The 13,067-nt window shown below is 43.8% G+C and overlaps 1 protein-coding gene across 6 annotated transcripts in view; it reads right to left on the bottom strand.

Moving 5' to 3' along the window:
- Positions 1-13,067, bottom strand: part of GARNL3 (GTPase activating Rap/RanGAP domain like 3) — a 144,642-nt gene that overhangs the window by 57,341 nt on the left and 74,234 nt on the right. For all 6 annotated transcript variants that reach the window (XM_081803634.1, XM_081803638.1, XM_081803633.1 and 3 more), the window contains 4 exons: positions 10,846-10,945; positions 9,202-9,320; positions 2,656-2,720; positions 257-320 (listed from right to left, as the gene is read on the bottom strand). In XM_081803634.1, coding sequence (XP_081659760.1) covers positions 257-320; positions 2,656-2,720; positions 9,202-9,320; positions 10,846-10,945 — 348 coding nt within the window. The remainder of the gene's footprint in view (positions 1-256; positions 321-2,655; positions 2,721-9,201; positions 9,321-10,845; positions 10,946-13,067) is intronic.

The raw sequence follows: 13,067 nt of genomic DNA, 5'->3' as shown, positions 1-13,067 counted from the left end.
ACCATAGAGTTTAGGGGTTCTCAGTTGTGGCTGTGCTTCAGAATCACTCATGAGACTCCTGAAAAATGCAGATCCCCACCCCCACCTGACAAATCAGAATCTCAGCTGTAAGGTTCTTTATGATGATTGTTTTCAAAGGCCCGCAGGTGGTGCTGATTAGGCTTGGATCCGAGGCTAAGAATCACCGATGCTCTGTCTGTCCTCATCTAACACTGTGATCCAATATATACCATTAGGAGACATAAAATTCTTTTACCTTTTGGATCTCGGGATGAAAAATTTCTCTGGGGCCTTTCTCAAATTTGTCCAGGTTCATGGCACTGAAATAGAAAGGACAGAATGAGCCACAGCGTGGTGGAAACTTAACTTAGAACAAGTCTCTGTGCTTCAGAGAAACTAAATAATATCTCCTAGAAAAATCACAGCTGGATTCCCTATAGGGCCGGGCACACAGGAGATCAATGATCACGCAGGGTGCTCAATGAATGAATACATGAGAGTAACCAAACACTGCATGGTACTTTACTTATATAACTGGCCCTTGATGACACTCATCTAATAAGGGAGGAAGAGATGATCAGGAGCATGTTTCAGGCAGCCCAACTAACCTCCAAGATTCTTTTATTTATCGAAAAAGTGGTTCATTGACATTTATGTTAGCAGTTAATGATAAAATGAAATGTAAGTAAGACTACCTGGTGTTTCTTTCTTCCTTTGGCAATTCCTTCGCCACTTAGGGCAAAAGGCCCTCCCCTTCACAGGATGGTTCTTTCACGTTAGAATGTCAACCTCCTTGAGCCTAAGTTCCTCCAGAGGTAAAACATGCAGTTGAAATGCACGATCCCTTAGGCCCCTTTCATCTAGGAGTCCCATATTTGTAAGGTAAACATAATAATAGCTAATATTTATAGAGTATAACGTCGGGCAGCCTGCTAAATGCTTTCCATGGATGACCTCATTTAGTCTCTGTGCGGCAAGTGCTATTTTATCCCCATTAAATTACTTAAAAAATTTTAAAGGTGAGGAACCTGAACTAGGATAACAAAGCTGGTAAGTAGTAGAGCCAAGATTTGAACCCAGACTTACCTGCCTCCATAGTATTCATTTTTTCATTTCCTTTTAAGTTTTCAAGTTCAAGATTATAACAAAGATAACATTTTTTTCTTCTATCAGCAGCAACTGTAGAAGTTTTGATCTTCCATGTCTTTAAAAAAATGTTTCTGGCTGAAACGTGCTCTGGCTACATGAGTGGGGGCAGAAGCGGAGGTCCTACTCCTATAACTAAATGGAAATCATAACAAAATGAAATGTCTTCAAATATAAAGAAAGGAGCTGGAGTAACTTCTTTTTAGGGAAAAAAAAGTCACAGAAATCTTAAGCCAGTATAATTCTAAGTATTCCTCTCAAAGCCAGTTAAGATTTATACCTCCTTAGAAGCAGCAAGATATTTCTGTGCTCAATAAAGATGTTAACCTCTTCACTGATGCTTTCATAGCTCAGGTTTCAGACTGCTCGGAAGAAAAATCAGAAGGCCGAGAGCAGAAAGGAGAAGGTCTGCAATTTGGAGACCAAATCAAGCTTGAAGAGGAGATCTAAAAATTTTTGCTTCCGAATCTCAGTGCCCCTTTCATCAGCCAGATGCAGTCCCTGACCCATGGAGTCGAGATTGTCACTCTAACAGACGTTCTGCAAGTGTGCGTTGCAGCGGGGACACTGAAAACACCATCTCTTCCCAACACCTAGTTGCAGACAAAAAAGCACCAGGGCTCTGGGATAAGTGTTCATACTCACACAATGTGGGCCTTGGTGGCTAACAGCCCAAGCACGGGGATGATAGGGACCTGGGTTCAAATCCCAGCTCTGTAGTTTCCCAGCTGTGAGATCTTTGTCAAATCCCTTCACTTCTCTGAGGCTCTGATTCCTCCTTGGTGGAGTGTAGGTAATAATGGATCTCCTTTGTGGAGCTGGTTTAAAAATTTACTAAGAGAATGACCAGAGCCTTCAGCACAGTGCCTGACAAACAGAAGCTACTGTCACTATGATGTAGCCTCTTGGCTGGACTGGATGAAGCAACAGGTACCGCATGAGTGGTGGCATTCCCTAGGGGGATCTGCCACCAGCATGGGAGAGCCAGAGGGGGATGGAAAGGTGGGGGGCAGGAGTGGCAGCTGAGCGCAGAGCAGCTAGACCGTCTACTCATTTAACTCTCTCTTTGCAAAGAATAAGCACATTCTTCTCTAAGAAGCATTTGCTGACATACGAGTTTCTATTTCAAAGCAGGAAAATGAGAGGAAAAAGATTTCTTGATTTTCTTTATGAGACCGAAGTATTAGCATGCATGCAAAAAAAAGGAGCAGGCTACGTAGGCAGTTCGGAGATGCGTTAAGAGTGGAGCTTAATTCCCACCACAAGCTAGCTGTGTGATCTTTCTCTCTTGGAGCTTCCACCTCTGCCTCTCCACAGTGGGGTAATAGCAGTGCCCGTCCCACCGAGGTGCTGTGAAGACGGCAGGGGATACTGCACGTCAGAGGCTTTAGCAAAATGTCTGGGACGTGGTCAAGGCTCCAGAAAGTAGAAAAATAACATCAGAACAATCACAGAAGAAAAATACTTATAAAGGCTCCTGGTGTTGGGTTCTTCTTCTTGAGTACTCACCTTAAGATGGACTTCACAGAGAGAGTTTTTGTGGGACTGTACGGAAGGCATATTTTCTGGGTACCCTGGAAAGTCAAAACACCGGATCAGTGAGAAGTGTGGCAATTTCCATCTCTCAATAAGCTTTACCTGGCTGTTTAAAAGAATATATGAACCTGGGCGCCTGGGTGGCTCAGTTGGTTAAGCGACTGCCTTCGGCTCAGGTCATGATCCTGGAGTCCCGGGATCGAGTCCCACATCAGGCTCCCTGCTCAGCAGGGGGTCTGCTTCTCCCTCTGCCCTCTGCCCTCTTGTGCTCTCTGTCTCTCATTCTCTCTCTCAAATAAATAAATAAAATCTTTAAAAAAAAAAAAAGAATATATGAACCTATATATGAAGAAACACATTCTGTCATGGGAAAAATCTTCCTCAGGCTTGACAGCATCTTTCACCATTCCCCAACCCCAACACTATGGATTTAAGCATTACTCTTCAATGTATGGACTGGGGGGGTCCTTGGTGTTGTAGGTGCAGTGAATGGATGAGCCATCTGACTGAGATGAGAAAGGGTATGGTCTCTGAGCCAAGAGTCAGATCAGCCTCAAAGATAATGAGAAGAAAGCAGTCTTTGCATGTTCAGTGGGACCTACATGTGAGATCTCCAAGTTGAAGGCTTTCTGAACTAGAAATCATTTAAATCTTTTGAGAGGGTTTCATAACACGTACTTTTATATTTTTCTGTGTTTACTATTTTTTTTTTTTTTTAAGTAGGCTCCGTAACTAACCAGGGGCTTGAACTCACAACCCTTTGATCAAGGGTCACATGCTCTACCGACGGAGCCAGCCAGGCGCCCCTCTGTGTTTACTATTTAAACTCTGTTTCTTTCTCTCTAAATGAGTACCCACTGTGACTAACTCATGGAAAGTACTCAATGGATATTTGTTGTGTGAAAGGGAATGAATGAAGGGTTGCCCGAATGGTTCAGGCCCACGTCCAAACCACCCAGCAGAGATGAGTGCTACTCTCTTTATAATCTCCAGAAATAGATATAATGCAGATTTATAATCCACAATGGATTTATACTGCACGTTTAGCAAAAGGGATTACAATGTAGTACACATTTAAAACTTTCCAACCTTGACTAATAATAAAATTGGCAGCACGAACTGCTAGAAAAGGCGCAGGGCATTTCTTGTAGGAAATGGGCAAAGAAGGATGTAGGGTTTTCCTTGTGTTTTCGAGATAACACCTGCCAACCCATCTGTCCAAGCCCTGAACACTGGTGTCACAGTAGCAGAGTTCTTCGACCTCGACAAGCCCATGATCTCTTTTGGTAAACTAAACATTCACACCATGCCCCTGGAGAACCAGTAACCTCACCCGCACTCCAGACTGGGGAGTGCGTCTTTCCAGCTAACCCTCAGAAGTTGCACTAGGGCGCCTGGGTGGCTCAGTCGGGCGAGCGACTGCCTTCGGCTCAGGTCATGATCCTGGAGTCCCAGGATCGAGTCCCGCATTGGGCTCCCTGCTCAGCAGGGGGTCTGCTTCTCCCTCTGACCCTCCCCCCTCTCATGCTCTCTCTCTATCATTCTCTCTCTCAATAAATAAAAATCTTTAAAAAAAAAAAAAAAAGAAGTTGCACTAGACAGAGCCCTTCTTATGGGTTCTCTTTAGCCAATGTAGTTTACATTAAAGAGATTTTAAGAGATTTCCAATATAGGGGAATATTATGATGAGAATAGGCATTTTCAAATTCCACATAACTCACCCATTGAAACCTGAGTTATTTCGGTGGCCTTGTTTTTTTTTTGCTGGCCCCGGCCTGCCTTACACTGTGGTCACCTGTATGGGATGCCAACCCTTCTAGAAGAGGGTCTTGAATCTGACCTTCTTGCTCAACCCCTACCTTGGCTACCTTTTCTTCTCACCGAGCACAACAAATGCAGTTTTAGAGAAGCCAAGGGCGGCCTGAGGGGGGAATATATGGAATAGGAGAGGATCCAGCCCCTGCCTGGCTGATGGTAACATCTTCATAAGCTGCCTACACGGATGCGAAACCCCGGGCTCAGGGGATTGTGGATTTGTAATCTTCTTCACCGCATGCTGGCAAAGCTCTTCCTCCCCATCTTCTCCCTTTTGTAGCTTTGCAGAGTTGCCCTCTAACAAAAAACACCTTTCGGTTCTGTTTTCTAGTGGGATCAACAGAGGCATGGTCAGAGCCAAGTACACATACGTATCCGGAAACACCAAGTGATCACTGCAAGGACGTGCAAGTGCGCGTCGGACGTTACCCCCTTACGTGGCAGCTGTGTGTGTGCGCGAGCGTGTGTGTGTGCGCGAGCGTGTGTGTGTGTGAGCGTGGACCAGTGTCTTTAAGGCCCTTGCAGTGATTATCCCTGAGTAGCTGGACTTTGAGCCTCTTCTTTTTTCTTCTTTAAAAGGATTTTATTTACTTACTTGACAGAGAGAGACAGTGAGAGAGGGAACACAAGCAGTGGGAGAGGGAGAAGCAGGCTCCCCGCAGAGCAGGGAGCCCGATGCGGGACTCGATCCCAGGACCCTGGGATCATGACCTGAGCCGAAGGCAGATGCTTAACCGACGGAGCCACACAGGCGCCCCGAGCCTCTTCTTTTTACTAAGGGCATTGTCTGGATGGAATTTGTACAGTAAGTATGAGGGGGGTTTGTTTGTGTTTTTTTTTAAGTCTTGTCTTTGTGTTTAGAAGAAACACAGCACAGATAGACAAGACTGTTTAGGTCAGGGCTCACACATGTAGCTGTGTGTCTGTTTTAGAATGGAATGGGAGCTCATGGCGGAGGCATACGCTTCTTTGGATTTCCCGCAGCCTCGAGCACTAGTTCTGGGCCCAAAGGGGCTTCACGACGGACCCCTCCTGCCAAGCTCTGCTTTGATTTCTTCAGTCCCTCCCAGCCCTTCAGCACTTGTAGCTGGTGGCCAACGCCCACCCTGCCCCGGCACACACGGCACACACAGCAGGCTCCGGAGCGGAGGCTCTGGGGAAGGCACCGCACTTCTCAACAGAGTGGGGCTGACTCATCAGGCCAGCCCCACTGCCTTCACGGGGTCCTGCGGGCCAAATGACTCTTCCTTTGGGGACTCGGCGCCAGGAGTCCCCGAGCTCCTCATTTGTCTTGTCTTCCTTGTTCCTTCTTTCTGGAATGCTCCCTGCCTGCCCCCTTCCCCTACTCTGTTTTTAGTTTGTTTGTTTTTAAGATTTTATTTATTTATTTGAGAGAGAGAGAGAAAGCACAAGCAAGGGGAGGGACAGAGGGAGAGGGAGAATCAGACTCCCCACTGGGCCGGGAGCCTGACACGGGGCTCAATCCCAGGACCCTGGGATCATGACCTGAGCTGAAGGCAGACACTTTACTGCCTGAGCCACCCAGGTGCCCGTCCCTTACTCTTAATGTGGTTAGTTCCTTTTCCTCCTGCAGGTCTCTTTAAATGTCACCTCCTTGAAAAACTTTTCCTGCGCTATCTGATCTGAAGTTGGTCTCCCATATCATTCTGCCTTTGTTTCCTTCAAAGTGTTTATCTCAATTTATAATGTAACAGAGACAACATCTTTAGAAATTAAAATAAGCAAAATTCCCTCCTGCATCTGCCCCACCCTCCCTCCTCTAGTACCTGGCAACCTTCCCAGGTGAGGAGGTGGGGCGGCTGTTACTGCCTGAAGAAAGAAGACAGGACGGGGAGAAAATCCATTCTAGAAAGGTGGCAGAAGTACAGAACTGCCCTTTCTTGTTTTGGTGGAAGATGTAAGAAGAAAGGTAGGAAAGCTAAGGCGTTAGATGCTGGGGCCCTTGATTCTGCCGTTCAGAGGGCAGGCCTCAAAGAGGGTGAGGGACACTGGAAACATATTAAAATAAGACATGGAGACATCTAAGAACATTTGGATTAGGGGCTCACTTCCCAGGCACGGCCTTCTGTAGGAATCTTGAAGTCCAGGTAGAACCTGTTTGAACCTGACGAGGGGCAATAACTCAGCAGCTTCAAGCGCGGATGGTCAGCAAGATTAGAAACATAAGCCTAAAGCAATGCTTCTGCCCCTCCCCACCTGCCCCGTGGCTTGCAGGGGATGTGCTGGTGAGAAGGACAGAGCTGAGAGGCTCAGTGACTAGCGAGACCTGGGATCAGGTCCCAGAGGTCACAGTGTGCAATGACTTCACCACAAGGGGCAAATGGCTGGGACCATGGATTTCAGTGACAGGTACTTTCCAGTGAATAAAATCTTAAATCTTTCCAATAAATAAAATCTTAAAAAAAAAACCAACCCAAACAGGCCAGAAAAGAGTCTTCCTGGTGCAGAAGATAAGAGGCTTTAGATAAGGGCACGATCACTTCTCACTGGGTGAATAAAGGGAAAAGACCGTCATGTATGCACCTGAGAACAATGGGCACACAGTCCTTCACCATTATCTTCTAAAACCAGTGCATCAACTTCGCTCCAGGACAGCTCTGATGATGATATGACTGAACCCCATTTCAGTGGCATGGGGAGAGAGGTGAGAGCCAAAACCTTTCTGTAGGAAATCATTCATGAGTAAGAGCTAACTCGGGTTTACATTAGACTTTTATCTTAAACCTGCTTAAAAAGAGAAAAATTTCTGCAACATAACATGGACATTTATATAAACAGAGGCAGCAGAGCACACAGGTTAGGCTGGACTTTGGTGTCGTTCATTAATTCATTCAATAAATACTTCTTGAGCTACTTCTATGTGCCAGATACCGGGCTAGGTGAGAACAAAGCAGTTATGTCCCCTACTTTCATGGAGCTCACAGTCTAGGGAGAGAGACAGCATGAGTCAAAGAATTACATACAGAATTAATTACGTACAGCCTTGACAGCTCGGTGTGCAGTCCTGGCTTCTGCCTGGCCTGCCACCTTCTGGCATGTGGCCTCGGCCATGTCATTTAAAGCGCAATAATACCTATTGAGATAATGCATGGGGAAGACTTGGTATAGTATGTGGCATATAGTAAGTGCTCAATAAATGTTAGGTTTTATTTTAGTACTCTTACTATTTTTAATCATCACAAAAAGTTCCTAACTACATTATTCTGTAATGGTTCCTAGAAATTCTTTCTGGGCTTTTTGAAGTTGCTGTATGTGTATGTATGTATGCAACTGTGTTTATATACGTGTGTACGTATATAAAAATTACTGTTTTTTTGAAGTGTGTGTATATTAAAAAAATACTGTTTAAGTTCCTGTATTTCCCAAAAAGATATACATAGCAATTTTTGAGATACTATGCTGCTGAGATAAAAATTAGCATACACTTTATTAGGTAATGGCTTTCTTTTTTTTTTTTAAGATTTTATTTATTTATTTGCAAGAGAGAGCGTGCACAAGCGGGGGTTGGGGCAGAGAGACAAGTAGACTCCCTGCTGAGCAGGGAGCCCAACTCAGAGCTCGATCCCAGGACCCTGAGATCATGACCTGAGCTGAAGTCAGATGCCAACCAATTGAGCCACCCAGGTGCTCCTAGGTAATGGCTTTCAACAACTGCACCCATAAAGCGAGACTACCACATAACAGGACTAACGTTTTCTGAGTGTGGTTTATTTCATTGATGATTTAGATTTTCAAACATGATCTCACTTAATATAGTCCTCAGCACCCTGTGAGCCACAGCCCAGAATTTTCCCCAATTTACAAAGAAGAAAATGGAGCTCATCAGCAATTTTCTCAAATTGACATGAATGAATTTGCTACTGATGTAATTTGACCCTGGTTTGCTTAACCCCAAACTCCTTGCTCTTTCCAGTGTCCGTAATGCCTATGAAAAAATTCTCTCAGAAGTGAAGGGAAAAAAAAAAAAAAAAAAAAAAACCCAAGGGAAGAAAATAATAAGAAAAGGTAAGAGGTGAAAGATGGAGATCAACTCTAAGAATTACTATAAGAAATCAGAAAAGAGAAGGAAAAGCTGCGATAGTGAACATAAGAGAATTTTCCTGAGCTACAGGGAGGCCTGCATTCCTGAGTTGACATGATTTGCCTTCGTTCAGGTCACTGTCCTCAGAAGCCACCATGGACGGGGGTACTTGTCTTGTTAAGCCTTGAGTCATTTTCCTACTTCAGGAAATTGATGAAAGGGGCTAAGCCTCAAAGAAATTCTAGAAGCACAGCTGATTCAGTGCTTGACTGAATGACCCAGGGAAACAGAAGCACCCCATGGGCTGTACCCCTGTAATAGCATTATATTCCTCGAATACATTTTGTTTCTTTTAGTTGAAGGTAAACCAGCTGGTCAGTTTCAGTCTTAGTAGCAGCTAAGGTTAATACTCTGTAAAATACACTTCTGTATTCCACCGGCCAGAGATGGAGGGACTGGACATGTCCAGGTAGTGGCTCGTATGGGGGAAGTTGTGGTTATACTCAGAGCTTGAAGGCTCCACCTCTGAAGAGTGTAATCCTGAATATCCAAACTCAAAGAACCTCATAGAAAAAGACTCACCTGAACCACAATGGTTCTGAAAATGACACTAATCAAACTCCGGATGGTGCTGATGCTGTAGGTACAAGCGAGGTACTTACTGTTTTCCTCCAAAGAATTGCTCGGTATTGAGGGACACGCTGATTATTTTGGTCAGAGAGGGTCACAGACAGGAAGAAGGGGCTCTTCTCTGAATCATTTCCAATGTAATTCTGATGGACTGGAAAAGAGACAGGTTCAGAACAGTGAAGATGTGCTGGTTCCTCTAGGCCCTGGTGGGAGTAGACACTTTTTCCTTCCCACATGAGCAGGGAACAAGAATCCCAAACCCAGCTCTGGAAAGAACCTGGTCATGCTTCCACTCCCCTTGGCAGTTACTGGTTCAGAAATGAACATGTGACCAGTTCTGGCCAATGAGACAGGAGGAGAAATGGAAAGGCTTTCTGGAAAGTCTTCCTTACTCCTGAAGATGGCCTTCGCCTTCCTCTGGACATGGTGGTGCCTAGAAGTGATAGCTGGAAGTGCTGCAACCACCTTGTGACCCTGAGGAGGGCCAGCCTTGATGACACCACTGAGCCCCTGAATCCACCAACTCCAGAGCCTGCCTTACCTCTGAGTTTCTTGGCATCTACCTAATGGCATCAGTTTTCTCTAAAGTCACCACTGCTCTGGGCACTATGCTTTCAAGCATTTGGGAGGATGACAACTTTCCCGCTAATTTCTTTCTTGATAAAGAAATATGCCTTGTCCAGTAAGTGAACTTAGAATAAAACAGTATCAGATTTTTAAAATTTGGGTCTGATCACTCTCATTATAGTCTCCACATCACATCTTCTATAAACACATGCATTAGCCTGATAAGCAATTTATCTACTTCCTCTCGAATCCTGAAACAGTGATTATTCTCCCCTTCCCAGTCTCTCCTGTCATTAGACACACTCCCGTTTTCCACCTTCCCACATGTGTTCACCCAAGCCCCTCACTTTATATGTACACTGCTATTAATGACTGAGCCCTTGCTTCGTGCCGGGCACGGGGCTTGGCTGTTTCTCCAGCATCACTGAAACTCCGTTCAAACCCACTCAGTATGTAACAGTAATACCTCCACCTTACAGATAAGGAAATTAAGTCTCAGAGAAGTAGAGAGTGACCAGTGTAAGCTTCTGTGGTTAAGAATGGCAAAACCAGGATTCAGACCCATTTTAGAGTCTCTGTGAGGGTAGGGAGAATGACTGCCTTTGCCAGGGTAATTGCCTGGCACGTGGTAGGTGACAAATACCCGTCACCAGAGCCTACAGGACAACGCTTCTCTAGTTCTGTGGTGGCCCTGGAGCTCAGGGATCCATTTTTTTTTTTTTTTTTGCCTCATTGCTTTGAACTAAGTGTTCAAAACTCACTATAGACAGGACAACTTGCCTTGTTAGGTCTGAAGTTGTTTTCCACCCTGCAAATTCTTCTTGCGTCTTAAATAGCTATTTAGATGATCAGGTCCCCTTTAACTCCCAAGGGACAAAAACAACTGACCAAAAAACCTTATGGTTTCATATATGGGTTTCATATATTTATGAAAAAATCCTAGGGCTGAGACTGAATTGAATCTTTCAATTGGAAAAGCTATTAACCTGGATATTAGTGTCCCTAAACTGGTTAGTTTCACACTTTTTAGGGCATCAGAAAAATGACACCAACACTTAATTTTCATTTTGAATACCCTTTCTTCCCAACCACCATAATGGCATAGTTACCTTGTCCTAAAAAATACTTGAAATACCATCTGGTGTGGTATTCTGGGTTCTCTAAGTGCACGTCTGTTCTTCGCCACGTCCCTGGGAGAGCAGTTGCATTCTGGAATCGAACAAAATTGTGCCAGTAAGAGTCATATTCAGAAAGTAAACAAGAAGCAGGCAATGAACCAGGGGCCAAAGAACCAGAGAAGCCATTGTCAAAAGGGTACAAATAGGGCAGTAAGTACAAGTTTTCATGAGAAAAGACACCACGTCCACATCACAGAAGCATTCTGAAGGTCCTTGGGGTAGAGGGAAAAGCACCGAGTGGAACCAGCGGGCTCAGCTATTTCCAGCTTGAGTATCAACTTGAAATTTCTCTCCTTTCTGGTCCAAACCTTCCAAATATTTGGGAGTTGGTGCCGCCTAGAGGCAGCCCTTCCGTCTGGTACCCCCTGTAATAGGCCCATTTCACCTGGAATACATCTCCGCAGCCTCTTATTCGAGTTCATATTTTTTTGTAGAATTTTAAAAATTTGTCATGAAGTAACACAATTAATGGGGAAATTATGGATAAACATAATGAACAATCTGAATCCTCTCTCCAAAGACAGTCACCACGAATGATTTGGTATGGCTTCCTCTGATTTTTTCCTCACACGGACACACACATGTAATTTTCTTACCAAACGCAATCATACCGAAACTCCACTGGTATCTACCTTGTGCCATGTATATATGGCAGGTGACTGGAACATACTTTTCCGATTCCCATATGCCTCTGGTGATTTTCTAGACGTTTGTGGTCACTTGCTTTATCATGTTGAAGGGGGTTTCCTTCAATTCCGAGCTTACAAAGAGGCCATTCTCAGGAATCAATATTGAATTGCCCTGAAAGTTTTTTTGGCAACTATTGAGAGAATAGGTTAAATGGGGAAAAAAATCATAGTAATGTAATGAATTATACTACTGGCTCTTCCGATGCTGAATGGTTCTTACATTTCTGGAATACCTCCTACTAGGTCATGGTATATAGTATTCTTTTGATACACTGCTGAATTTTAAAAAAAATGAATTATGTATATTTGTTAGTGAGATGGAGCTTATAGGTTTCTTTTCTGTATGAATTTCTGTCATACTTTCAGAGTTATATTACTTATAAAGTGAATTAGGATGCTTTCTGTCTTTCTCATGCTCTGGAAATACTGACACTCACTGAGAGAGCTTTAAGGGTACTTTATATGCATTAGCTCCATAGCATCTCCACCAACTTTATGACATAGATTTTATTTTATCCTCTACTTTCAGATGAAGAAAGTGAGGCTCAGACACTTCAGCTACGCTGCCTAAGGTAGCCAAGCTCATAAGCAGTGGAGCTGAAACTGAGTCAGTGCCAATTTCGGAGGGTTGTTTTTTTTCTTTTTAAAAATTTTAACCATATCATCATTGTCTGTCTTCTTTTTTATGTTCTGCCCTTTACTCCCAAGGAGTAAAAAGTAGGTTAATGTTTCTTAGCATTATTGTACTTTTACTGAATTTTCTTGAATTAAAAAAAAAATCAGCTATTGATTATGTATGTATATATATATATGTACATATTTTAATTTGGAAATAATTTTGACCTTACATAACAGTTGCAGGAATAGGACGGCACAGAGCATTTGTATACCCTTTAACAGATTTACCTGCTGCGAATATTATATCCCATTTATTCATTTGCTCACTACTGTCTACACAAACACATACACACAGAATTTTTTCTGAACCATTTAAGACTAAGATACAGAATAGCCCTTTATCCCTAAATGCTTCAGTGTGTATTTCCCAAGAATAGAGATATCTTCTTATATAACCACAATATAGCTTTCCCAACTTTTATAAATTTAACATGGATACGGTACCTCTAATCTACCATCTGCATTCCAATTTTGTTAATTGACTGAAAAATGTCATTTAAAGAATTTTCCCTCTTGAGTGCAGGACAACTGAGTTGTCATGTCTCTTTAGATTCCCTTCTTCTGGAACATTCCAGACTCCGCCTTTTACAACACTGACATTTTTCAAGAATACAGCACACACCTCCCCTCCTCTTTTTTAAAATTGAGCATGACTCAGGGCGCCTGGGTGGCTCAGTCGTTAAGCGTCTGCCTTCGGCTCAGGTCATGATCCCAGGGTCCTGGGATCGAGCCCCGCATCGGGCTCCCTGCTCGGCGGGAAGCCTGCTTCTCCCTCTCCCACTCCCC

The sequence above is a fragment of the Leptonychotes weddellii genome, chromosome 14, assembly GCF_054177405.1.
Source record: "Leptonychotes weddellii isolate Sample4059 chromosome 14, ASM5417740v2, whole genome shotgun sequence".
Classification (NCBI taxonomy): domain Eukaryota; kingdom Metazoa; phylum Chordata; class Mammalia; order Carnivora; family Phocidae; genus Leptonychotes; species Leptonychotes weddellii.
This window is presented reverse-complemented; position numbering and strand designations above follow the sequence as displayed.